The sequence below is a fragment of the Schistocerca serialis genome, chromosome 3 (assembly GCF_023864345.2).
Source record: "Schistocerca serialis cubense isolate TAMUIC-IGC-003099 chromosome 3, iqSchSeri2.2, whole genome shotgun sequence".
NCBI lineage: Eukaryota > Metazoa > Arthropoda > Insecta > Orthoptera > Acrididae > Schistocerca > Schistocerca serialis.
In genome coordinates, this window is record NC_064640.1 from 1,006,175,273 (window position 1) to 1,006,201,198 (window position 25,926).

Sequence of the window (25,926 nt, forward strand, 5' to 3'; positions counted from 1 at the left end):
ACCAGTGTCTCTGATGAACACTCAACATTCAGGATGACATAGCATTGTATTACTTGGAAAGTCTTCCACCTGCTGTCATGTCTGATAACCCGCTCCATTATGTCCATATCTTCATTAAAAGTCTGCAGTGCAGCACTATGTCAAACACTTTCTGAAAATCTAGGAAAATGGAATCTGCTGTTAACCTACTTCCATGGTTCACAGGATATTGTGCAACAAAGGGCAAGATGAATTTTTCATGAGCAGTGCTTTCTAAATCCATGCTGATTTATGTTAAGAAAATTCATTATATTCAAACTTAGAATATGCTCAAGACTTCTGCAGCAAGCCAATGTTAAGGAATTGGTCTCTCATTTTGCTGGTCCATTCTTTTAGCTTTCTTATATAACTTTTTTCAAGTTGCTAGGGACTTTTGCACTGGGTGAGGTATTTGTGATAAATGCAGGTTAAGGGGCCAATGTCAAAGAGTGATCTCTGTGATACTAATTTGGGATTCCAGCTGGACTTACTTATTTATTTGTTTTCAATTCTTTCAGTTGCTTCTCAATGCCAGGGATGCTTATTTCTATGTCCTCCTTACGGCAGTCTGTGTGACAGTCAAATGAAGTTATGTCTGTATGATCGTCCTGCATGTAAGATTTTTTAAATGAGAAATTTAAAACTGCAACTTTCCTTTTGTGTCTTTCATTGTCACATCAGACTGGTTGATGAGTGGCAGAGTGAATGCTTCACCTCATTTAGTGACTTTACATAGGACCAGAATTTTTTGGAGTTTTGGGCAAGATGTTTTGCTAACATATCATGGTGGAAGTTGTATGTCTCACTACATTTTAGCTCAGAATATATTCTAAGATTTGATAACAGTTGAAGATTAGTGATATAGGATGGTATTTTTGTGGGTCATTTCTGTTATCCTTCTTGTAGATGGATGTGACCTGTGAGTTATTGCAACCACTTGGCACAGTTTCTTGTGCAAGGATTCAGCCTGAATACAAGACGAGTTTTTGCAATGCTTTCCCAAGATGCTGAAGTGAAGTGCAATGGTTTAAATGACTGGCTTTTGGTTGTGGAAGAGTACTGTGAGAATGGTGGTGGTGGTGGTGGTGGTGGTGGTGGTGGTAAAAGTATGGTAATAGATGCTGTAGATCTTTGCATTGGGGAAAAATCAGTGATATGCACAGTGAGTGAATAAAAATCTTTTATCCTAGGAATTAGCTTTACTAATGCCTGGATCACAGTTACTGATCCTTTAAAATAAGATTTACTTAATGTGAAGAAGCAATGAATGGGAAAATACTATACACTTGTTCGTTTTTGCAGTAATCTTCGACTTACATTTTAGAAGAACAATACATTGCTCTTGTCTGTCAGAAAGCTATTACTGTAAATAATCCATACATGGAACTAATCTTTTGGTTTTTACTAGCATTTTTTTCAACTTTCTTTCAGATGTGGAAATGTTTCTGGACCACAGGATAAATCTTGCTGGAACCCCAATGACTTCTTTTTGCTCATGCTGCAGAGCTGTATTTATACATCTTCAGCACCAAACATTAACTGGCAGGTGAGTTAATTTACACTAAAATGCTCCAGTTCGATGGAAAAATGAAAGTTCATTGAAATTATAAGTTTGTGGAGGCTGGTGCGTTAAAACTTCAAGTTGAACAAATATATTTCAAGGACGATGCAATACATGAAAGTCACAGATCAAGTAAAGAGATTAAGACGTGTCTCACTTCAACAGTCAAATCATAACTGAGTCCAAGTCTAGTGGCCACTGGCTGGCTGCCCGCTTAGGTGACACTGCTGCTGCATGGCTGGCAGACAGCGCCGCATGTAGAGGATGCCCATAACTGCGCGGCGGCACTTTGAAAGATTGGCGAGTCACAATACTTTTCCCCCCCTTTGAAGTTCTTGCACAGGTCTTGATGGAGGTGGCCTGTAGATTGCTGACGTCCGTAGGTGTTGTTTGACTGGCCGTGAAGTCTCGAGGAGGAGGCTTCCCGTACGGACGGAAGTGTCCCCGATAATAACAGGTCGAGATGACAGGAGATGTGGGGATCAAATCTGCTTGGGCCCCATGCACCAATCTGCCCATTGCGGCAAGTCCGGTTGTTATAACAGGAGACATGGGCGATGTGTCCGTGTCCGTAGGAGAAGGAGGCAAGTAGAGTTGCTCCGACAGATGATGGTCATCTGGTTCCTGCATGGGCAAGTCTCCTGGTGTGTCAGTTCTTGTGCTGGCACTGATATGATAGTGAGAGGACTGCGTTGTGAGTAATGAGAGATTCCAGGATCCCAAGCGTCAGGTAGAGCCGAAGGTGGTGTAGTAGCATCTGGAACAGGCGTTGCTGGCACAAGAGGCCGAAGCTGGTCCGAATGACGCACTGCAACACCCGTGTCCATCTGGATTTCATACAGGCGTCGGCCACGGTGTCGTAAGATGCGGCCAGAACTCCGTTTTGGCCGCCTACCATATCCCCGTACCCATACAAGGTCGCTGGCGGTGAACCGGCCAAGCGAAGGCACCCGCGGCTCTGAGGTGGAAGGCCGCAGAAGATGAAGTAGCATGCGCGGCTGTCGGCCATGTAAGAGCTCAGCCGGGCTGTGGTCGCCCATGGGGGTGAAAAGGTAAGAAGCCAGAAATTGGAGAAGCGCATCAGCAGCACAAGAAGTCAGGAGTTTCCTCATCTGAGCCTTAAATGTGCAGACCAGTCGTTCAGCCTCACCGTTTGACTGTGGATGGAACGGAGGGGCTGTGACATGCCTGACACCATGACAGGAACAAAAATCCACAAAATCGGAAGAGGCAAATTGCGGACCATTATCAGTAACAAGAGTAGCAAGAAGGCCTTCCAAAGAGAGAATGCGAGCTAGAGCATTGGTGGTTGCCGCAGTGATAGGCGATGTGCAACGGACAATGAAAGGAAAGTTAGAGTAGGCGTCAATAATGAGAAGCCAATAAGTACCTAAAAAGGTCCTGCAAAGTCAGCATGAATACGCTCCCAGGGCTTCTCAGGTGAAGGCCACAGTGACAAAGATGACTTCGGGGCGGCGGCCTGTGATGCACAAGGGCCGCAGGCAGCGACCATGTTTGCTATTTCAGAGTTGATGCCGGACCAGTAGACATGACAGCGTGCCAGAGATTTTGTGCGAGAGACACCCCAGTGCCCTTGGTGAAGGAGGCACAAGACCGAAGAATGCAGAGACGCAGGTACCACAACACACGGCGAAACATTTTTGGTGGAAAGGAGGATAACACCATCCCTAGCCGTGAGGCAGTAACGCAAAGCATAGTAGTTCCGCAACGGATCAGAAGTCTTATCGGACGGACGATCTTGCCAACCCTTCTGAATACAGTGTAAAACCCGGGAGAGGGTAGGGTCAGAACCCGTAGCAGCTGCCAGCCAGTCCCCAGTGATGGGGAACCCGTCCACAACCCGCTGCTCGGCAACATCCAGGTGGAAACACAAAAGTTCGTCCCTATCGAATGCCAGATCAGGACCCATGGGAAGGGGAGGCAGTGCATCAGCATTTGCATGTAGAGCCGTTGGCTGGAAATGAATCTGATAATTGAAATGAGACAGAGTCCAACGCTGGAGGCGGTGTGCAGCCTCGTCGGGAAGTGACGTTGATGGATGAAACAAGGAAACAAGTGGTTTGTGATCCGTACCAAGATGAAATTTGGATCCATAGAGAAAAACACCAAACTTATGAAGAGCATAAATAATGGCCAAAGCTTCTTTTTCAATTTGGGCATCCGTGAGTGTTTTGGAGGCATAAGCAATGGGCTGTTCAGAACCGTCAGAAAAACGGTGGACAAGGACTGCACCAACCCCGTATTGAGAGGCGTCCGTGGCAAGAACCAGATGTTGGGCAGGTCGATAAGTAGCTGTGGTGGTTTCCCAATTCAGTCTTGTGGAAATTTATAATTGCACAATACAATAAATTCTCCATACAACATTCTGTTACAAATTTCCCAGAAGGAGACACCTTGTACTACCATAAAATACAATATTTAGTTTTTGACAGGATTTTCATTGAGAGTCAGAGATAAATGTATTGCAGGTAGTATGTGCAGCTTTACTTCAGTGCATCATATAGGTCAACTGAACTGTAATGCCAAGAGATATGAATTCATAAAACTCATTCTAACTGATCTTCTTTTAGTGTCTATATCCATATTTTAGCAGTTCAGATTTTTTAGTTAAAAAACTATATTTTTCATAAATATGTCACATTTCGGTAATGTTTCATTATAATATTTACATGGTGTTAGGGAGCTTAATCGGTAAATATGAGATTATAAATTAAAAGTTTACAGATTTACTCACCAGTTGGTTCTACTTTTATATTTTATTTTTATTTATTTATTTTATAGACTTTCAATTTAGTGACTCTCACCTCCAGTAAATTCGTAGTTAAATCCCTTCCCTTCCAAATAGCTGATCTAGAGGGGCAGATGACAGTTTAGAAGACAGAAAAGACATATCAGGTCCCTAAGCAGCATGATAAATATCACTAATTTTACTAATGTCATTCCTTTACAGCATATGTGGGGAACTGGAAGGGGGACAGGGGACTTATGTATTCATTTTCAAATTTGGTGTTTTTCTAAATTGAGTTATCTCCACGTTAACAGTTATTTTCCAGTGAAAACTCTAAAACATTGTACCAGTACAGGCATCAGATAGTGCATGGATATTAAAAGTATGTTGCCACAGAATTAGTAAATGTCTAAGAAGAGTACTATTGTATATAGGGATGAGTTATTTAAAGTAATAATAATTATAATAATAATGATGATAATGATAATAATAATAATAATAGTAATAATAATAATAATAAAATTTTGGGATATACTGGAAATTAATATTTCCATTAAAATATTGATCACTGTTATAGATATTTCAAAGGAAAATAGCGTAGCTAAAGTGAGCAAACTTTGGAGTAGACATGAGGAACAGTATCACGTACATTCAGTCAACTGCCACTGACTGCTTCTAATGTAATAAAGAAGATAATTAAATCTAATAAAAGCAAAATCTCTCACTCATTTGATAATATTTGAGTAAAAATATTAGAAGATAGAGTACAGTAGTATTTGAGTAAAGCAGTCATATATGGTATGACCTCATTACTAATTAGACAGAAATCTAGTATGGTGGCACAGTTGTACTGAACTCATATTCCAGAGAGGAGTTAAAATCCTTATCTGGTTATCAAGATTTAGATTTTCTGTGGTTTCCCTACGTCACTTAAAATATGGTAATGATTCTTTTCAAAAGAACAAATTCAGTGGCCCCGTTGTCAACAGGATATTAAACCTTAATCTTCCTTCCTTCTAGACAGAGTGGAGTATGCTCCTAAAGATACATTGCTATTTGGGCTGACAATAATAATTGTTCATTTCATAAGTATGATTCAGAGTCATCACTGTTTTTTATTACTGACTTTCTTCCTTTCAACTTACGAGGCACATAGGAAAATATTCAAACAGTAAAACATCACCAGTCAGGATTATCTGTGATTTTTAAACATTTTTAATGCAAATAACTTTCTTTGAAAAAGTAAAGTTGTACAAAACTGAAAGTGCAGTTACTAATTTAGTTTCCACATTTGTCCAATAAGAAACAGAGACTCATGATATGCAGTTTCTTCAGTTTCATAAGCAATTCCCAATACATAAATCGTCTTGTCATGAAGGGTGAAAGCTGCCACCAGTACTGTACAGGATCTAATAATGTGCTCACTTTGGTTTTACTTTTTTTTCTTTAATTATTTTTTTATGTGAAATGACTACAATCTGATATGACAAGAGAAAGATAGACTTCATGATTGAATAACAGTAACTGAGTCCCTAAGAGGTATTACTGCTCAGTTTACAAATTAACTTTGATAAAATACAGGGCTTGCAAGCCTTGTGTAATTTCATCAATAAATACACAACACCTTGGAAATTTCACAGTAAAAAGAGAATGTTCAAAATTTGTGTTTGTGCATATTGATAAGAAATGGAATTAGAAACTTTGTTATGGTCCATTCATTCACATGTCATATTCCATAAATTCTACAATGAAGGAGAGGCTTCAAAGTTAAATTGATCTTCAGCAAGCAGAATCAGTGACAACAGGCTACTGCCGTGATTTATGTCAACAAATTATGACTAGTGGTCATCTACTTACACTCACAATTATGAGAGTTACATCTGGATTACTTTTTATATGTTTGCGCATGTAGGAGGAGAAAAACTACTTTGAAAAACCCGCTGCTTCACCTCTTAAACAATTCAGCTGCTATTTTTTTCCAATTTCAAATAAAACATTTGCATGACTTTACACAGAGAAGTATTGCTGTTTATAAACTGGTAACTTCATCACTTTCTATTTAATACACACACATCAGAGTCCAAATATTCTTATAAACTGTTGTTGTAGCAGCTAATAACACAATATTCTTACCACACACTTCTGTAGAATAAATACTTTTTTGACATTACCTGCATCACACTAGAAGATTATGTCATATGGAAGTATTAAGTGAAAGTATGCTAACAATCCTATCTGCAGGTCACCACAATGAGAGAAATTTCTAAATATGAAGCAGGCAGAGCTGTGTGTTTAGTTAACTTATCCATGTGCTGTTACCACCTCAGTTTATTATCCATTTGGATGCCTTGAGACTTCCCACATGAAGCTTCATTGTGTGTGTGTGTGTGTGTGTGTGTGTGTGTGTGTGTGTGTGTGTGTGTGTGTGTGTGTGTGTCCACTGATTTCTTCCTCTGGTACCTGTAAGTTATTTTTGTTGGTCTGGAACTGCATTATATGAGCCTCTGTACGGTTAAGGGTAAAGCTATTTACTGCAAAGCAGTTGTAAGCCCATTCTACTATTTTCCTGGCTCTGTCTGCTAGGGATCTGTTTGGGCCCTTCATCAGTAAACATTACAGTTTTTGAAGATTCCTCTAATGTCTCAGGTAAATCAGTTATGTAGGCTGAGTGCAGGAGTGACCCAAGCACCAAACTTATGGTACACTGCATTTAATGTTTCCTCACTCCAAATTTAGTCTTATTACTGTAATATCATTTTAGTGCAAGTTCTTGTTATCTGTTGTTAGTTTCCCTAGTAGTATTTTATGATTACACTATCAAAGTTCTCAACAAAATGACAAAAATGTCAGCAGGGCAGTTTTTCTGAGTTCATGAAATCATGTTTTGTTTTCTCAATATAGAAGCTTTTACAGAAACCAAACTGAGATGTTGTTAAAAGGTTATTCCCTGAACATAAAAAGGTGATTCAGTATTTTCTTGTAAGTTATCTATGGAAATATTTTTGAGAATAAGGAAATGCAGGAGGAGGGTCTATAATTACCAGTCACTTGCTTAGCTGCATTTTTGTAAATGAGTATTATTAGGGCATGCTCCAGTTATTCAGCTAATACACCTTGACCTATTGACTCAGTACAAAGGTTTCTCAAGGGATGGGGGTTCGAGTGGAGTACTACCGAGTCACTATAGGATTTTAGTACCTTGGTTCAGATACCATCACAGCCAGAAGAATTACTGCCTTTCAGTGGCCTAATCATTTTTTGTAAGTTTTGTAAGAGTTAATTTAGCAGAACTGATATCTTGTGGTGGGGTATGAAATGCCTGTCTAAGTATAAGGGTTGCCCAGAAAGTAATGCACCAATATTTTTTTTTTCTTCGACAATTCTTTATTGAACATAATGAGAATTAGACACATGAAAGATTGGTGTTTTATCTGCACACCCATATTTTCCACATAATCTCCATCCTGTTCTGTGGCCTTCCTCCAGCGTGAAACAAGGGCACGTATGCCGTGTCGGTACCATTCTTTGTCCTGGTGGCAGAGCCACTGCTTCACTGTGTGAATCATCTTCTCATTGTCCTCAAAATGTCTTCCACGGATGCCATCCTTTAATGACCCAAATGAGTGGAAGTCCGAGGGGACTAGGTCAGGACTGTCAGGTGTGACATCCATGGATAGTCTCCCTGATGACTACAAATCGTGAAACTCCACCGAACCACCTCCTGATGACCTCACCCTCTGTGCCCAGCTGCTAACTGTTCTTCTGTCAACAGCAGATGCTCTGTAGGCTTTGCACAAACGTTTGTGAATATTCCCCACAGTTTCTGTCTCTGCAGTGAGGAATCCGTGCATGGATAGCCAAATCCAGGTTCGAATACCAGTCTGGCACAAATTTTCACTGTCATCATTCCATTCTACAGCTGATGGTAGTCATTATTCACAATTGCAAATTCATCTGATGTGTTTCGTAATGTGCATGTATAGCCAAATGGTAAGGTGACTGCTCACAATAAGAAGGAACTCTGGCTTTGATTCCCGGTCCGGCACAAATTTTCATTGTCGCCATTCCATTCTACAACTGATAGTGGTCATTATTCCCAATTGTGAATTCATCTGATATGTTTCATAAGGGCTGTGGTCGCCGCAGTGCATCGTCATCAGAATAACACAGGCACTGCAATATCGTAAGAAAAGAAGAAATGTTTAGTAAACATGGCGTCTAAAATGCATAATTTAATAGCTATGAGCCCTTGTTCATCTTTGCTACTGTGAAACACATCTCTTCTACTTAACAAGTCCACCACCATGGAATCACTCTGTATTATGACTACAATAAGGTGATTTTGTATCCATTTAAGTGCATTAGTTCAATGTCTGTAACTTCTGAATGATGTTCAGGTAATGCATAGTACATCTATATAAATGCTTTTAGATTTTTCAGTTTCCTACTGTGATACAAGAAGCTCGTCTTCCTTGTATAACAAGCTTCTTATGCTGAAATGTGAAAGTCAAAATGTATTATGAATGTCACCCTTTCAGCTGTCCAAATTATAATTTTTTATTTTCCTTCTGATTGTTGCAACTGTATCTGTTGTTATTTGGCAGTTCTGGCTTTCAGAAACATTAACCCTAAAAAGGCCAAGTGAAAATATTGGAAATATCAGGGATTGGGCACATAGTGCCCTGTTAATGACTCCAGAAGCTCAGAATTTATACATTTGACAGAATACTTCATCCAGGGGTTGTCATATTGCTCCAAGAGTGATACAATTTTCACAGTAGCGTGTGGAGCATTTTCATGTTCCTGGTACCATTCTCAATTGCATAATCAAGGTTATGATTCAACTTGTTCCCTGTACCCTCAATAATCACTAAATAATCCTTACCAAGAAATTTTTCCAGAGAGCCTAAATCACAGGTGTGCTTGTCTGGGAATGCTAATTACCTGATATTCCTTACCCAACAAGTTATGTATTAGGTTCAAACATTTTCAGCCCATGATTATCCCCAGCAGAAGACTTTTTAATGCTCTAATTTCTATTAATCTTAACCTACAATTTTTTTTCCTCTCTTGTCAGTGCATTCCTGAACTTCTGTGTCTGTCTGCACACTTTCGCCTATAGTCTGCAGAACAGTGAAGCTGTTGCAGATGTCTAGACTAAAGCTAACAGACTTGCAGGATCTTTTGAACCTCTTGCCTGATTTGGCAGATTTGACAACAGTCTAGTCATCTATCCTGTTCTTCACCTTACTGCTGCCACAAGTCACTCTTAACTATTTTAATTCAGCCTGTGCTACTGTCCGACCAACTTTGAATTTGAAGATCAACTGCTCCTTCTTAATAATCATGCAGTGATAGGTACAACTACTGCAGTGCCAAAAGCTTGTCATGTCTCCATCCAAACCTGTTGCTCCTCAGTGTCTAACATGAAAAATGTGTAAGCTTTCTTCACCCTGATAAGCATTTTTCACATCTTTGTGGCAGTTTGCACTCTTGCCCATTCTGATGACATTTTTTAGACTAGACAGATTAGTGATTGCTAAAAAATTTATAATTTCATGACTTTTTATTGTTTTATTTAATCAGAAACAACTGACTTATTACGTTTATTTTTTGGAAGGAACATGTGTATGTGATAGCTTATACAAAAGTAACATACATCAAAACAATTAGTTATTTTCATCCTCTGCTCATAACTGCTCTCTAAAAAAATATTAACTCTTATTTAATACAGTATTTAAATTTTTTGTCATTGTAACAATGTTAATAGCATTATTTGACACTTAATTTCTGTAAACTTTCATATGCTAATACTTATACAGCTGCAGATGCACTAAAATTAAACATCTAACTAGCTATTATATCTACAGCAGGTTGAGACTACTAAAATTATCAAATTTGTCAACACTTGAACATCTCAACCATCTATTCAGCGTCAATGTTACCATCGACTTCTGAAATGCATAAGTTCAACAATTGACAGCTTGTGTATGGTAACTGATTTTAGTAATGAAAATAAAAAATTTGCTTAACTTTTTATTTTTCATCCATTTTTCCAAGTCTATTACTGAGGTACAGTACTCAAAGAGCTGTACTGGTTTAGGTCTATGGCCTTGAATTAATTCCATCTTTTGTATATGTAATCACTCCCACTTTCATTACACCAAGTGATTCTGTGATCGTGTTACAGACAATCAGGGATGATGATGAAGTATAAATGTATCAATTTGAGGAAAGGGACCCTGGTCATAAATGGCCAAGTTGAAAGTTATAAGCAAAAATTGTTCCAATACCTCTGACTGTGGATCTCTTCTACTGCAAGTTACTGATACCCATTATGGCTCTTATGCATATTGTATGGTGTGGGATGCAATTACCTGTTTAGCTCCAGACAATGGAGTGCACCAGAAGGCTTTACTCTGTGAAAAACCCCTGTTGGCAGAAGTTTTGCAAATAGCACAATCTTTTGAAGTTTTTCGAGCAGCAGGTGACCAAATTGAAGCATGGGGCAATGTGGCAGTAGTGTCACAAAATCTACTCTCTTGGATGACAGAGAGCTTGCACAAGCAAGCGGCAGTGGCTGCGGTAAACATGCGGGCCTAGCACTGAGCAGACCAAGACCAGCCCAAGCAGCCGCGACTGCCACAGTGCCAGCATCAGTATTAGCATTCTTTGTTTCCGACATGTCCTAAGAGCTGGGCTACTTGTTATGCATGCCAGAAGAAAGGCCACATTACCTCTGTGTGTCATTTGCTGAAGATTGCTCAGGATACGGACATGATCATAAAATGTGTGACTCCAATTCTTGTGACTTCTTCCAGGTTGTTTATTGAGTTAAGTATTTTTTGCCAAGTGCTCCAGCTTCAGGTCAACACAGGTGGTGCAGTGATGTTATTGATTAGGTTCACTGCCATTGCAATCAGTCCTGTGTAAGCTGATCAGTTATAACAAACAGAACATTGCACGGTTGGGATGCCTCGTGATGACTGGGTGTTGTGTGATGTCCTTAGGTTAGTTAGGTTTAAGTAGGTCTAAGTTCTATGGGACTGATGACCATAGATGTTAAGTCCCATAGTGCTCAGAGCCATTTTAACCATTTTGAACCACGATTGGGACAATTTAGGGCATCTGCCTCTTACAAGTCAGTGGTTCGTTCCATGCTGGTGTTGAGAACTTGTTCGGGACAGGTGCATTCCAGACATTTGGATTTTCTATCATTGATGCAGTTCACCTTGTGTCCAATCAGGTACTGTATTCTCAATTGGAAACACTGTGTGAGGATTTTTCACAACTGTTTTCAGAAGATATAGGCTGTGCTGCAAATTTTTATGCTCATATTTCTTTGAAATCTACGGCTTTGCTCATTTTTGTCATGTGCAGCCTATCCTGTCACCCTGGAAGATCAAGTGAGAGCAGAATTGGATGGACTTCAATCTCAAGAGGTGGTGCCACCTGTTATTGCTAGTGAATGGTATCTCTGCTGCTTGCAGTTCGGAAGCTGTCGGGGAAACTTCACCTCTGTGGCAACTTGAGTACTATTGTCAACATGCAGACAATCATGCCAGGAGGAACTGTTGCTGAAAATGACAAGATGCTAATACTTTTCTAACACTGATTTATCTGAAGCATATCTGCAGGTTCCAGTGGATGAAGAGTCTCAGTGAACTCTGGTTCTGAATACTTCTATTGGTCTCTATCAATATTTCCTCCTTCCTTTTGGTGTGGCTATTTTCCAATAAGGTTTAGAGCAATCGACGATGTCTGTCCTGGGTTGCATTAATTATCTGGATGATATTTTTGTCATGGGCTCCTCCACAGCCAATCACTTGACAAATCTGCACACTTTGTTTCCTGTCTTACAATCTGCAAGCTTAAGATATAACCTCACACGATCTTAATTTTTCCAACCTCACTGGATGGGGTTTGCCCTCTGCCAGACCACATCTCCACTGTTATGTCTATGCCTTGCCTCTTGTCCATGAAGGAGCTTCAGGCCTTCCTAGGGAAGATAGCATACTACCATAAATTCTAGCCAGAGGTGGCCACATTGGCCCACTCATTGCATTAATTGTTATGCAAGAATGTCATTTTTGTTGGAGCTCAGACTGAAAATGTGCTTTTGAAATTTTGAAATCCAATATACTCTCAGCCTCTTGTTTAGCTATGTTCTCTCGGGACCAGCACAAAGTTTTGGTGACTGATGCCTCACAGTATGGCCTTCGTGTAATCCTAGCACACCAATATGTGGACAGCTCTGAACGACCTGTTGCTTTCACCTCTAAACCTCTCACTCTGGCCCAGCTGTGTTGCTCTCAGGAGTAAAAAGAAGCTCTTGCTGTAGTCTATGCTCTCCAGAAATTTCATGTTTTTTTTTTGTATGGCTCCATGTTTCACTTTATTACAGATCATAACCCCTTGGATTCCTTTTTCAACCCTCACACTTCCTTGACTGAAAAGGCAGCACCCCACCTACAACACTGGGCGTTGTTCTCATATTGCTACAAACAATTTTTGACCTGTGTTTAAACATGCCAATGTGGACACTTTATCCACTTTCCTGTGGGTCCTGATCCTGACAGTGATCATGAAGAATTGCTTTGCTTCCATCTTGATATTTAAATGCAGGCCACAGTCGAGGATTTTCCAATTGTGAACTCACGCATACCAATTGCTGTTACCGCCAACCCGGTTCTACGCAAGGTGGTTCAGTTTGCTCAACAGGACTGGCCAGATAAACCACTGGGTTGGGCTTTGGAAGCACTGTGCAACTATTTTTCCTTACAGTATCACCTTTCTGTTTTTGATGGTGTTTGCTGTTGTCCACGGAAGACTTCTATCCCAGAGTTCTCATTTCCAGCACATTATGGCATGAGTTGCAAAGCTTTCTCTCCCAGGGCCATTGGGGAGTTTTACACACTAAATTTTTAGCTAGTAGGCATGTTTCTCGGCCAGGGACTGATGTGAAATTGTTCATTTTGTCACGGCTTGTAAGCAGTGTGCCCAACAAGAGACAACCCCCAGGGCATCTCTGTCCCCTGGCCCTCGCTAGTGTGGAGCACCAGCCATGGGAATGCATTCATGTACACTTAGTGGACCCTTCCCGAATTCCTATTGGCAGTTGGTTGTAAATGGACTTTCACAGTTTCCGAACATTCTCTGGTGTGCATGAATATCAGCTGAGATCGTAATTCATATGCTTTTGAGGATCTTTTGTATTGAGGGGTTGCCTTGTACCTTAGTTTCTGACAATGGGCCTCAGTTCATTTCTAACACACCTTTCAATTGTTTCATTTCCGTCATGGCATTCATCATGTTACAGCTCTGCCATTCCACCCTCAATCAAATGGCGAAGTAGAATGACTAATGCATACGTAGTGGATTCTTTCCTGGACGATGTCCTTTACCATTTTCTGAGCACCTATCACTTCACACCTATGGGGGAGCAGAGCCCGGCTGAGATGCTTCACAGTCAGCAGCCATGCACGCTCCTCCACCTTCTGTGCCATGTGCTGCACCTGCCACAACTGGGATCAACTGGTAACTTTGCACTGGGATTGGCGGTGTGGGTGCAATGGTTTGGTTGCTGGCCCAGGTGGATACTGACCACTGTTGGGGATATTGTCTTTGTAATGTCTGTAAGGCCAATGGGCTGGTGGCACGCCATTTTGATCAGTTGCGACCCTGCTCTCCAGAAGCTACCAGTTCATGGGTGTGGCCCTAGTTGCCACAGCCCACCCAGCTGCCCTCCACCTTGAGCCCATCATTGCCTGCTGTGGAGGCACCCCCATCCCACTGGCTGCCTCCTCCATGTGCAGTGCCCTTGGGTTCCAGCTTCCCTGCACCACCAGGTGCGGGTCTGCCTCCAGCCTCGCATCCATTACTGCAGCCTGCTGTTCCGGTCGGGCCGTCTCCACTGGCCCCCTCACCATTATCACCTCAGCCATCATCACTGGTGGGTCCAGCCCCATCTCCTCTGCACTTTGACCTGCCTGTGGACGACAACACAGAGATGGTGACGGCACCCTCCTCCCCAGTGCTGTCGTTGGATGCAGTACAGACCCATCTCCCTTAGGCATGCCCATGTCTCCACACGTTCCAGCCCTCTGCTCCAGTGCCCACCTGGCATGGCATCCTATCCCTGCCACTGGCTGCTGCCAGTCTGGAACAAATGGTGTCTCTCTTGTTGGGCTGCCAGTGTCTCCTCCATCACCTGGGTGCCCTCATCACATGAGGGAGATGTGTGCTGTATCCTCCTATTAGTGCATGTGAGTGTGAATGCACCAAGTTTAGTATTGCCATGTGTGTGTGCTTAAGTCAACTGTCAACTGCATCAGTGCAGCCAACCACTTGAGGCCACCTGTAGGAAGTGTGTACATGGCACAGTCTCTGCAGTGTCATCTACTGGCAACTCACACCTATATGCACGCAGTGCAGCACTGACTCCTGCTATGTTCTTTTAGTTTGCATCACTCACATGAGTTGTTCTGTGTATCACTTGAGTTACACCTTCAGATTGATTCTTTTGTCTTGTTACATGTCGAGTCATGAGAGGCTTATTTCCATTATTGTTTAGAAGTATATGAATAAAGCCATGTTGGTGTACTTGGATCATTTTTGTTTATTACTTGATTACTACAATACTGAACCATGAAGTTACCATTTCATAAAAAATTGTGGACAATTGGATTAAAACTATTGTGGATAACTGTTTAAAAAACTATCTGATAAATTTGTTCTCATATAAAAATAGTCACTAAAGTGATGTGTGTATAACTAAGTGCATTGCATGACACTTTCTGCACAGAGAGAGGAAGCAAACGCTTCCTCTATGTCTCCTCCACACTCCATATGCCCCAATTCCTTAATCTCCTGGCAATATACTCTCTCAACAAATTTATATTAATGGGGTTTCCCATACTTTGCTTAGTGGTAACATGCTTGCCTACCATGCAGCAGACCCGGGTTCGATTCGTGGCTGGGTTGGAGATTTTCTCCACCGGTGGACTGGGTGTTGTGTTGTCATCATGATCATATCATAATCATCAACACACAAGTTGTCCAGTATGATAAGACTTGCACCCAGCAGCTGAACTTTCCCAGACGGGGCCTCCTGATCAGCAATTCCACATGATATTTCATTTCTTTCTCTTGTTTTTTTCCATTCATGAGGCTCTACTAGATTCAATTACTGTAATATTTGTTGTGATTCCTTTGTGTCACCCACAATGAAGATTGCAATGGCAATTAATGCTCATAGTGCATCCCCAAAGTGATGGCAATAAACACTTGTGGCAGAATGATACCACTGGCTGGCAAATCATGAGGTACACACATCTCCACCACCTACCTTATAAGCTGCACATCATTCTAAGAGTTACTTACAATTTGAGAACAGTAATGTGGATAATTATAACATTTGTAATTTAAAGAAAAAACATTCTTTGACTGCTTTCATAAATAATTAACACTAGAACATTGAGAAGGGTTAAAAGACTTTCAGCTTTTATTTCTGCAATAACTAATTCATTTTTAATGTCTTTCACGAGACTTCATGACTTTTCTTCATTATTTATACTCTTGAGAGTGTATTGCAATTTTCTGAATGTTCACTACTTCATGGAAATTTCATGAAGTATCTATAGAACAGTGGGAAGGGTCAATTGACCCCTGTCTAACTCCATTTTAGAATATCAGGGTTGTGATAATTACAAAGAAACTTGCATTGAATTTTGCTTTGGTCAACAATCACTGCCTAGAATGATGATTTACAGTTTTTCAGAAGGGTTCCAATCTGTGGACATATTCACATAAATTTTCAGTCACATTTCATATGTTGCTGTCGTTCCTCACCTCATCAACTAGATTGGTTTTTATGTTCCACTACTGTGGTCTTTTGCAAGTAAAATGATTTATTATATTTTGGAGAATTCATATATTGGTAGCTTTCTGCCAGAGACAACAGTGATAAATATTTAAAGATTGATGAGGAATTGCCATCAGCAGATGTCTCCCCATCTCAGTTGTTTTGACAAAAGTCTTGGGAGTCAACTGGAGGAACTGTGAAGATGGCAGCTAGAGATGGAATGGAATTTAAGCTCACTAACATGCTATCACCAGGAAGAAGGGGTGCTTCAGATGTCCTGAAGGAGTGTGCATATTTAAAAATATGGAATGACTTTGGAATCCCTTGTTGACAGCACTCACAACGTTGTGTGAGTAAAGAGCTAGTTATGTTTCACAAGAATGATGTTTTCTAGATCCGTGTTGACTGTGTGTCAACAGTCCATTGTCTCTGAGTTAATTCATAATGTTTGAACACAATATATGTTCCAAAATCCTGCTGCATATCAACGTTCATAATATGGGCCTGTAATATAGTGGATTACTCCTATTGCCTTTCTTGAATCCTGTTGTTGTCAAGCACTGCCAGCCGCTTGCCTAGCCACCAAATTCATGAAAACTAAGTGAGGTGGTTATCTATGGAGGTGTGGGTGCCACAGATGAAAGTCAGTTACCAATGTGACAGGAAATCTCATCGATGTCACCATCAAAGACCAACCAGTCCGGGCACTAGTTGACTCAGCTAATTCTTTTTCTGTAGTGTCAAATGCTTATCATTGCCATCCAGAGAATATTCTGTTCCATGATATGAAAGTGATTCTGCTGAAGCCTGTGAATCATAAATATTCCAACCAATAGGAAGCAGAATGTAGTCATGATGTTATTCTTGGATGTGACTTCTTCCAGGCATCACAAGCAACCACAGACTGTGGAAGACAAAAGCTCACAGCATTGCTCCCTCTCCTGGAGAAGCAGTTGCCCATTGAGTGAGAAGTCCTCATTGCAGCCGACTACAGAACCCTGGATCTACATCTTTTCAGTGGTCCTCGTTATGACGGCACTGGCAGGTCTTCACATTCTGGTCATGTTGTTACATCCTATTCACTATGATGGGCAACAAGAGTTGAAGCTTTATGACTGTCACGTAGGTCTTCATTTTTCTTGAACCTCCCTTCTCCTCTGCAAAACAGAGCCCAAATGGCATCTTGTCGTTGTGGTCTTCAGTCCAGAGACTGGTTTGATGCAGCCCTCCGTGCTACTCTATTCTATGCAAGCTTCTTCATCTCCCAGTACCTGCTGCAACCTACACCCTTCTGAATCTGCTGAGGGTATTCATCTCTTGGTCTCCCTCTACAATTTTTACCCTCCGCACTGCCCTCCAATACTAAATCGGTGATCCCTTGATGCCTCAGAACAAATCCTACCAACTGATCCCTTCTTCTAGTCAAGTTGTGCCACAAATTTCTCTTCTCCCCAATTCTATTCAATACCTCCTCATTAGTTATGGGATCTACCCATCTAATTTTCAGCATTCTTCTGTAGCACCACATTTCAAAAGCTTCTATTCTCTTCTTGTACAAACTATTTATCGTCCATGTTTAACTTCCATACATGGCTACACTGCATACAAATACTTTCAGGAATGACTTCCTGACACTTAAATCTATACTCGATGTTAACAAATTTCTCTTCTTCAGAAATGCTTTCCTTGCCATTGCCAGTCTACATTTTATATCCTCTGTACTTTGAACATCATCAGTTATTTTGCTCCCCAAATAGCAAAACTCCTCTACTACTTTAAGTGACTCATTTCCTAATCTAATTGCCTCAGCATCACCCAACTTAATTCGACTACATTCTATTATCCTCACTTTCCTTTCGTTGATATTCATCTTATATCCTCCTTTCAAGACACTTTCCATTCCGTTCAACTGCTACTCACCATATAGCAGAGATGCTGGGTCACAGATAGGCCTCACAATTAAAGCCTTTGACCATTGGCCTTCATCAGCACTATATACACACACACACACACACACACACACACACACACACACACACACACACACACACACACACACACACACAGTGAGAGAGAGAGAGAGAGAGAGAGAGAGAGAGAGTGTGTGTAGGGGGGGGGGGGGGGGGGGGACCCTGCTCGCACATGTGTGTCTATTGTTGATGAAGGCCAATGGCTGAAAGCTTTCTTTTTGTTGTGCCTATCTGCGACTCAGCATCGCCACTATATGGTGAGTAGCAGCTTTCCTTCTCATAATAATATTGCTCAGAATGATAGAAATAAAATTAGTCTGGTAATTGTTACCTCCCATATACTGCAGTCGTAGCAAGTTAAAAAATGTACAAATGAACATTAGAAAATACAGGGAGGCATTATTGTCTAAGTTTGAACAGTTGACATTTGACAGTAGGCTGTAACGAATGCTTTGTGTTATCCATTCAGGTGGTCCTATATTTTCAAGATTAGGCCTATCAATATGAATCAGACACATATTTGAAGGCCTTTGACACTAATATTGATTTGTTTTTGTGGCAATATTTGTTTTTTAACTGTAATAAATAAGAATGTTATAATTTTAACAAATTGTGTGTGTGTTTACTCTGCCAAGTATATTTACAGTCTTGTTTCTCTTTCTATAGTTCCACCACAATGTATGCGTGATGCTACTTCAGTTAATAAATTTTATTTCAGATTGAACTCACACCAGTTGATTTTTTAAGCAAAGTAATTGTAAACATGACACAGGAAATTCATTCTCTGGGAAAAGTCTTCAATCTTATCAACACTAAAACAATGGACAGCAGGTAACTATTTCATTTTCATCTAACTATCAGCAGTCGTAAGTGTTGCAGCATAAAGTATTTTACAGAAAAAAGCTCAAGAGATATTCTCCCAAAACAGCTTTTTTTTACTCAGCAGCTATCATGTCAAACAAAATTTGGTAGCCTGCAATCTAGATACGGACAGCAACTTAGCATTTCTAAGGAAACATTTTCAAGTAGTAGGCTATTCTCTATATATTTGAACTATATGGTAATATATTTTTTCTATCTTTCATTCTTTAAATACAAACTAAAATGTGCCCTTTCTTTGTATTTTCAGGTAGTTTTCAAGCCACTAACATCTGGAATTAATTTTAAAAGAAGTTTTATTTGTTTCTTGCCAGTCAAGTGCCCTTCAATTCAACACAAACATTTTTACTTTTGGCTGATGTACTGTTAAAGCATGAGTGCTACTAATGCAAAGAAAATATTATTTGCACTTTTAGTTTGAACTTTGTGAGTCAAAATTTGATCTTCAGGTTTTGAGAAACGAAAGCTTAAATTTATCACATCCACTCACCTACTGTAGCCTCTGAATGACCTATTTCTGAGCCCTATGTAAAGAAACTGAAAGAGAATGCTTCTGGGTTATAAGTAAATTAGAGGCAAAATAGAAATGTCATTTTTTACCCACTTAAGGCTCATCATCAAATGGTGGGCATGACAAAGAGTTACAGCATTTACAGACACACAGACAGGAACTTGTGGGACATCATCCAAGTTCATTTTCACATTTTATTGAACCTAGGACACTATTCAATCCCTGGAGGAACAGCTCAATTTACATCCAGTAATATTTCCAGTAAAGCACTGAAATTTGTTATTACTCTAGAGGTGTTATCATCAACTGCAGATATAATTAACTGTTATTCCAGTCTCTGTGACAGACTGAATGAAAGAAAAATAATAAGCTTCATCTCAACAACTAATGCCTCCCTTCTACTAGTTTTAAAATTTTCTGTATGAAATAATTGCTGTTTGATATTATCAGATTATTTCAGTCATTCAGCATTTTGATCTGTTCTGGAGGATACATTATGTTGAACACATGGATGCAGAGAGCAGAAAATTGTTCATGAGAGTGAGAGTATCTCCCAGGCAAGTGATTAATGCAGTGCCACAAATTTGGAAACATCAGAAAAATAATGACTACAATTTAAATGCAAAATGGAAGAAGTTACTTATGTGGCTCATCAGCAAAAGGGCTAATGCTATCAGTATATCATTCACTTAGTCTCACTTTTTCTAGACCTCACAGCAGATTTATTTTGCAATGCAGTGAAAAGAGGCACATAAACACTTAGCTTTTAAGCCTCAGCTAATTATAAACACTACATTTAGCTCCTTCGACTGTATATCATTCAAATAATTTGAACCAGAAAGGCGATCTTCCACAACCATAGAATTTCATATTTCACAAGCAGAAAACATCTGAAAGTTCAAACATATGAAAGTCCTTTGAGCAGTTGTAAAAAGTTGTAAGAGAAATCTAATATTGCAGTAAGATAATTGTAAGTTAAGACTTTTAACATTTATTTTTTATCAGCTTGTAGCAACTACTGTCAGTTACAATTCAATGGCTACTTTTAAATTACTTCCCACACCAACAATATTTGCATGACTATTTGACATCAAAAGTAGTTGGTGCCACTACCATTAGCACACTATTTGTATACGATACATACTCTAAACTATAAACAGTGGGCTATAGTAAACAGTATATCTGCCAATTCTGGTGAAATGACAACTCTAAAACTTGCTACTAGTAATTTAGTAACATACCACACCTGTAACAGCTCCACTGGGAAAAGGTTAACCAGTCATGTGTTGGATAGTTAATTAATTGCATGTTACATGGATCATATTCACAGTATGTTACTATGATGTGGAGTGCAGCATTTGATTGTGGATGGTGTTAAAACTGGTTAATTTTCATACCTCTTTCTCCAGCAGTTTGATGTTACATTTCCAAAAAGTTATGTCACAAAGAGTTAAAAATAAAAATGTGAGAAAATGAGTTCACAATGGAAATGAGAAAACAGAGTGGGAAATACTTGTGACTGGAGTTTCACAGAGAGAATCAACTTGATTTGATACAAGGTCATGGGAGACTGAAACAAATAGTGACACAAACCAAGCATGACTCTTGACAACAACTAATACTGGGAAAGATCAAAATAATCTAAGAATGTTTCTTGTTGTGTCTAAAAGAATTATTTATTAATTTATCATAGTCTGTGGAGCCATGCAAACTAAAGCTATTATGTAATCAAATGAGTGAGTACACAGTTTAAAAAATGCAGATTAGAACATTTATAAACAAAATAAATTAAAGGATTAATAAAATATGAAGAAATGTGAACAGTATACAAATAAATACATTACAGACAAGTGTTCTGAACTACTGTAAGAACATCTGTACAGAATAGAAATATCTTGAATGATGTCAATTTCTCACACTAGCTCTTAGTGTTAGGATTACACTAATACTTTATTTTATATGATTCATTACTATGTAGTTTCGAGCAGTGTGCCACAAAGAAGACTTTCAACTTAGATTGAAAACTTGGGGTAATCATTTATTTCTTTTTCAATTCTGCTGAAAGCCTATTGAAAGACAAGCCTGTTGAGTAGTACATTCATTTCTGCAAAATCCATAATGAAGTGTTATCCAAATGCAAATCGTGTTTCAGTCTCTTCTTCACTAAATGAATGTTGGTCTCTTCTTCACTAAATGAATGTTGCAGTTTCATCTGAATCAGACACTATTGTCAACAACAGGCAGAAGCAGTGTAGCGAATCTTGTACTGTAAAATCAGAAATTTATGTTTAACATTACCAATGCCATTGAACATGGCCATAAATTGTGTATCAACATATTTTGAAGCATATAGATGCAGGCATTTGCAACACAACAATATTTTATTTCACAAGTCATTAAGTAAAACATAGTGAATTTGATGACTGCACTATGTAGCACTTGTCCAATAACAGGTTCAGGTGGTGTAGCTAAAAAATGCAGCAGTTCCAGCTATTCTGAGCTTTGACTTACGTAATTTGATGCCAACTACATAAATGGAATCAGTTACGTCTGTCATACCCACAAAAATAGTTAATGGTATGAACAGTGTAGTCAGTACATTCCCATCTGTACTGTACAAGTTGTGGCCATATAATCCATTAATTACTTTCAAGTCATCCTGCAAACATCAAGTGTAACTTAACTGAGTATGCACACATGTATATGATTTTCGCAGAATATAACAGCATCATAAACACTTCTTCCTGGCTTTATGCAGAATGTTTTCCAGAATGATGACAAGAAGACCATAATGTTATTTTACATCTTTTAAATTAGTCAACCAGCTTCTGCTGGGTGTATTGATATGGGGCGTAACTGAAGTATACAAACTGTTGCAAATGAAACTTGTGTACTTGCACTGTACACAAAGATGCCCAGTCATCATTGTGGCAGGCAGTAGGCAGTATACCATATGGGAATCTCACATACAACTGTCCATACGCCTTTACAATGTGTGGTGTTTACCCTTCTCACTACACTAGACTTCATAGCTTATGGTTGGAGTACCACCATAACTGACTGAAAATTTGCTCTATTGGCAACTGCGACAGTGTAATGAACATCAAGATTTGCTAACTAATCTGTTTTGGATTGATGGAGCTAGATTTACCATAGAAGATATTGAGAACACACACAACTAGCATCAGTGGATACCTGGACCCCGTTGTATATTACATGAATGGTGTGGTCAATTTCAAATGTCTGTTAATGTTCGAGCTGGAATTTTAAATGGCTCAGTAATCTGTATTTTCTTCCTGAGAACTGCATTCAATTCAGTTCCATATTTTCCCCACATATGTACTTCCTATTCTGTTAGTAGATGTCGCTCTGAGAGCATACCAATATATGTGGATCCAAATGGATCATGTACCAGCACATTGTGAGCCTGCTGCAAGACTTTTTCAAAATAAGTGGCAAAATAAGAGACTAGAGTCTGGTAGTTATATTCAGTGGCCAGCAAGATTTTTTTTAATTTGAATCCCATTGATTTATTACTGTTGGGTCACCTGAAGTCATTGAGGTACAATAGAAATGAACAAGATACTGTGTTTCTATTGACAGCACTCCTACATGTAGCCATGACTACCACTGATGCTTTCTCAGTGCAAAATGTTCATGCACATAGCTTAAAATTCTGAAGCATATATTTGCAGGGAACAGAAACCATTTTGAACACTGTAAATTAATGCACTGATAGTTGATTACACATAAATTATAAATTAATTCAAGTATGTTCAGTGTTTCTCACTGGAGAAAGTATGCCTACTGTTGTGGTTGTAACTCTATTGAATTTTATATTGCACCATATCTTAATAAGTCATGAATAGAGTTGTAATAGTCATGAACAGAGTTGTAAAACTACTATAGGCTACCATAGACTGTCATAAGTAAGCATAGACTACAGTAGTTTTTGCAGTAGCCTTTGTCAGTTAGGACCATAACTTTGTTACCTGAACGTTAGGTTGTTGCATACCTACCAGGCATTACCTCATTTCAATCCCTTTGTTTGCATATGTGATCAATGTATTACTAAATTCCCCTAGAAATGGGAAGCATTGAACCAAACAGAACAGAAACTGAATTAGGATACGTATAAAGGGCCATGTAACATACAGAACATTTTTATTTTACACATTTATCCTTCTGCCTGTTACTTAAAAATAAGCAGTATTTATAGCAAAATTGAAACTGTCAATATTTGATTAAGGTTTTATTAAAAATTGTTGATTTGTGATGTGAAAAAAAGGGATGTTGCAGTAAAAATATAAAAATAGAGATTTATCATATAGCACTAGGGAATGCAATGTCCTGAAAAATTAAAAAAAATACAAAACAAAAAGATATCATACATCACTTCAATATTTCACAGATCTCACATAAAATATGTTCCTGGTATTCATAAACAACTTTCACACTTATTAACAACAACGGGAAACTCTTGCCTTTTATCATGATGAAGAACATTCTATTGAGTACAAAATAACAATAACAATTATATAGATATTTTATGTTTGTGCATGCAAACTGAGCTTGCATCAAAAGTAATTGCTATTGTTACATAAAAATGTAGAAGTTATGTTATCAACTAATTTTTATTATTTATAAAATGTAATTAATATTTTGCAAGTATATAAAACACACAGTGGACTAACACTGAATGATGTGCATTTTTAAGTACATGCAAAACAAGAAACCAAGGAAACAAAATACAAAGAGAAGTGGTCAATTCCCAGTTTCTCTCACACACTTTCATTTGTGTTTCTTTCTGTAATAATGCTACCAACACTATTGGTTATCCTACCATTTACTACATCATTTATGTACTTACCAGAACTACTGAACTGTACTTTAGATAGAGCACAACTCTGGTCATGAATATTAAGATGAAGTTCAATGTTAACATCAGATCATATGTAATACACTGAGGTGACAAAAGTCTTGGGATAACTCCTACTATCATGTCGGACCAGCTTTTTCCTGGCATAGTGCAGCAGCTTATGGATTTAACAAGTCATTGGAAGCCCCCTGCAGAAATATTGGGCCACACTGGTTCTATAGCCATCCAAAACTGCAAAAGTGTTGCTAGTGCATGATTTTGTGCACAGACTGACCTCCTGATTATGTCTCATAAATGTTCAATGGGATTCAAGCCGGGTGATCTGGGTGGCCAGATTGTTCAATCAAACTGTCTGGAAAATTTTTCAAACCAGTTACGAACAACTGTGGTCTGGTGACATGATGCATTATCATCCATAAAAATTCTATTGTTATTTGGAAACATGCAGTCCATGAATGGCTGCAAATGATCTCCAATAGTTGAACATGGCCATTTCGAGTCAATGGTTGGTTCAGTTAGACCAGAGGACCCAGTCCATTCTGTGTAAACATAGCCCACACCATTATGGAGCCACCACCAGCTTGCACAGTGCCTTGTTAACAACTTGGGTCCATGGCTTCATGGGTTCTGCGCCACACTCAAACCCCACTATCAGCTCTTGCCAGATGAAACTGGGACTCATCTGAGCAGATCACTGTTTTACAGTCCTCTAGGGCCCAACTGATATGGTCATGAGCCCAGGAGAGGCACTGCAGGTGATATCATACTGTTAGAAAAGGCTTCCCCATCAGTTGTCTGCTGCCATAGCCCATTAATGCCAAATTTCACTGCACTGTCCTCTGTCTTCTGTAGTTTTGCCACAGTGAAATTTATCAAAGGTTTTCCCACAAACAATGTATCACACAACATTTTGTGAATGAATATTCTTATTTTCAAATTCACTACTGCAATTGTATGGTGAAGTGGTTGTGTGAACAGTTTGGGACAATCTGTACATAAACCCTACTCCACAAAAAACAACTTCGCTCACAAATCTTCATTTCTCTTATATTGCTAGCCTCATTTCTACATGTGGCTGTATAACAAATGTATGTGGAACAGACAAAATAGAAACATTCTTATTGGATATAGGTTCTGCCTTCTTTGCAAAACACCATTTTTTCTTGTTACCCCAACATGTTTCGGTACCTCTGTGCCATAATCAGTGGATTTTGTTTATTGAAAAACTGTAAAAAGTGAACATATTTTAGATTGTAACTGGTCTAACAGAATGAGGCCTAAAGACAGGTGTAACCTATATCCAATAAATTTAATTGCAAACTCAGAAGAAAACACAAGAACTGCAAGTCCAAAAGAAGAATGGAAACATTCCTATATAAAGACAAAATTAAAGCAGTACACCCCTATCTCTACTTGAATATACTCAACAAAATTCACAAGGTTTAAGCATTAGTACGAGTGAACTTATCCACTTAAAGTATAAAAAACTAATCTCA

The 25,926-nt window shown here is 39.1% G+C and overlaps 1 protein-coding gene across 3 annotated transcripts in view; it reads left to right on the forward strand.

Annotated features, from left to right (window-relative positions):
• The window catches only part of LOC126471452 (uncharacterized), a 413,388-nt gene that overhangs the window by 345,047 nt on the left and 42,415 nt on the right, over positions 1-25,926 (forward strand). For all 3 annotated transcript variants that reach the window (XM_050099641.1, XM_050099639.1, XM_050099640.1), the window contains 2 exons: positions 1,450-1,564; positions 18,880-18,992. In XM_050099641.1, the coding sequence (XP_049955598.1) occupies positions 1,450-1,564; positions 18,880-18,992 (228 nt within the window). The remainder of the gene's footprint in view (positions 1-1,449; positions 1,565-18,879; positions 18,993-25,926) is intronic.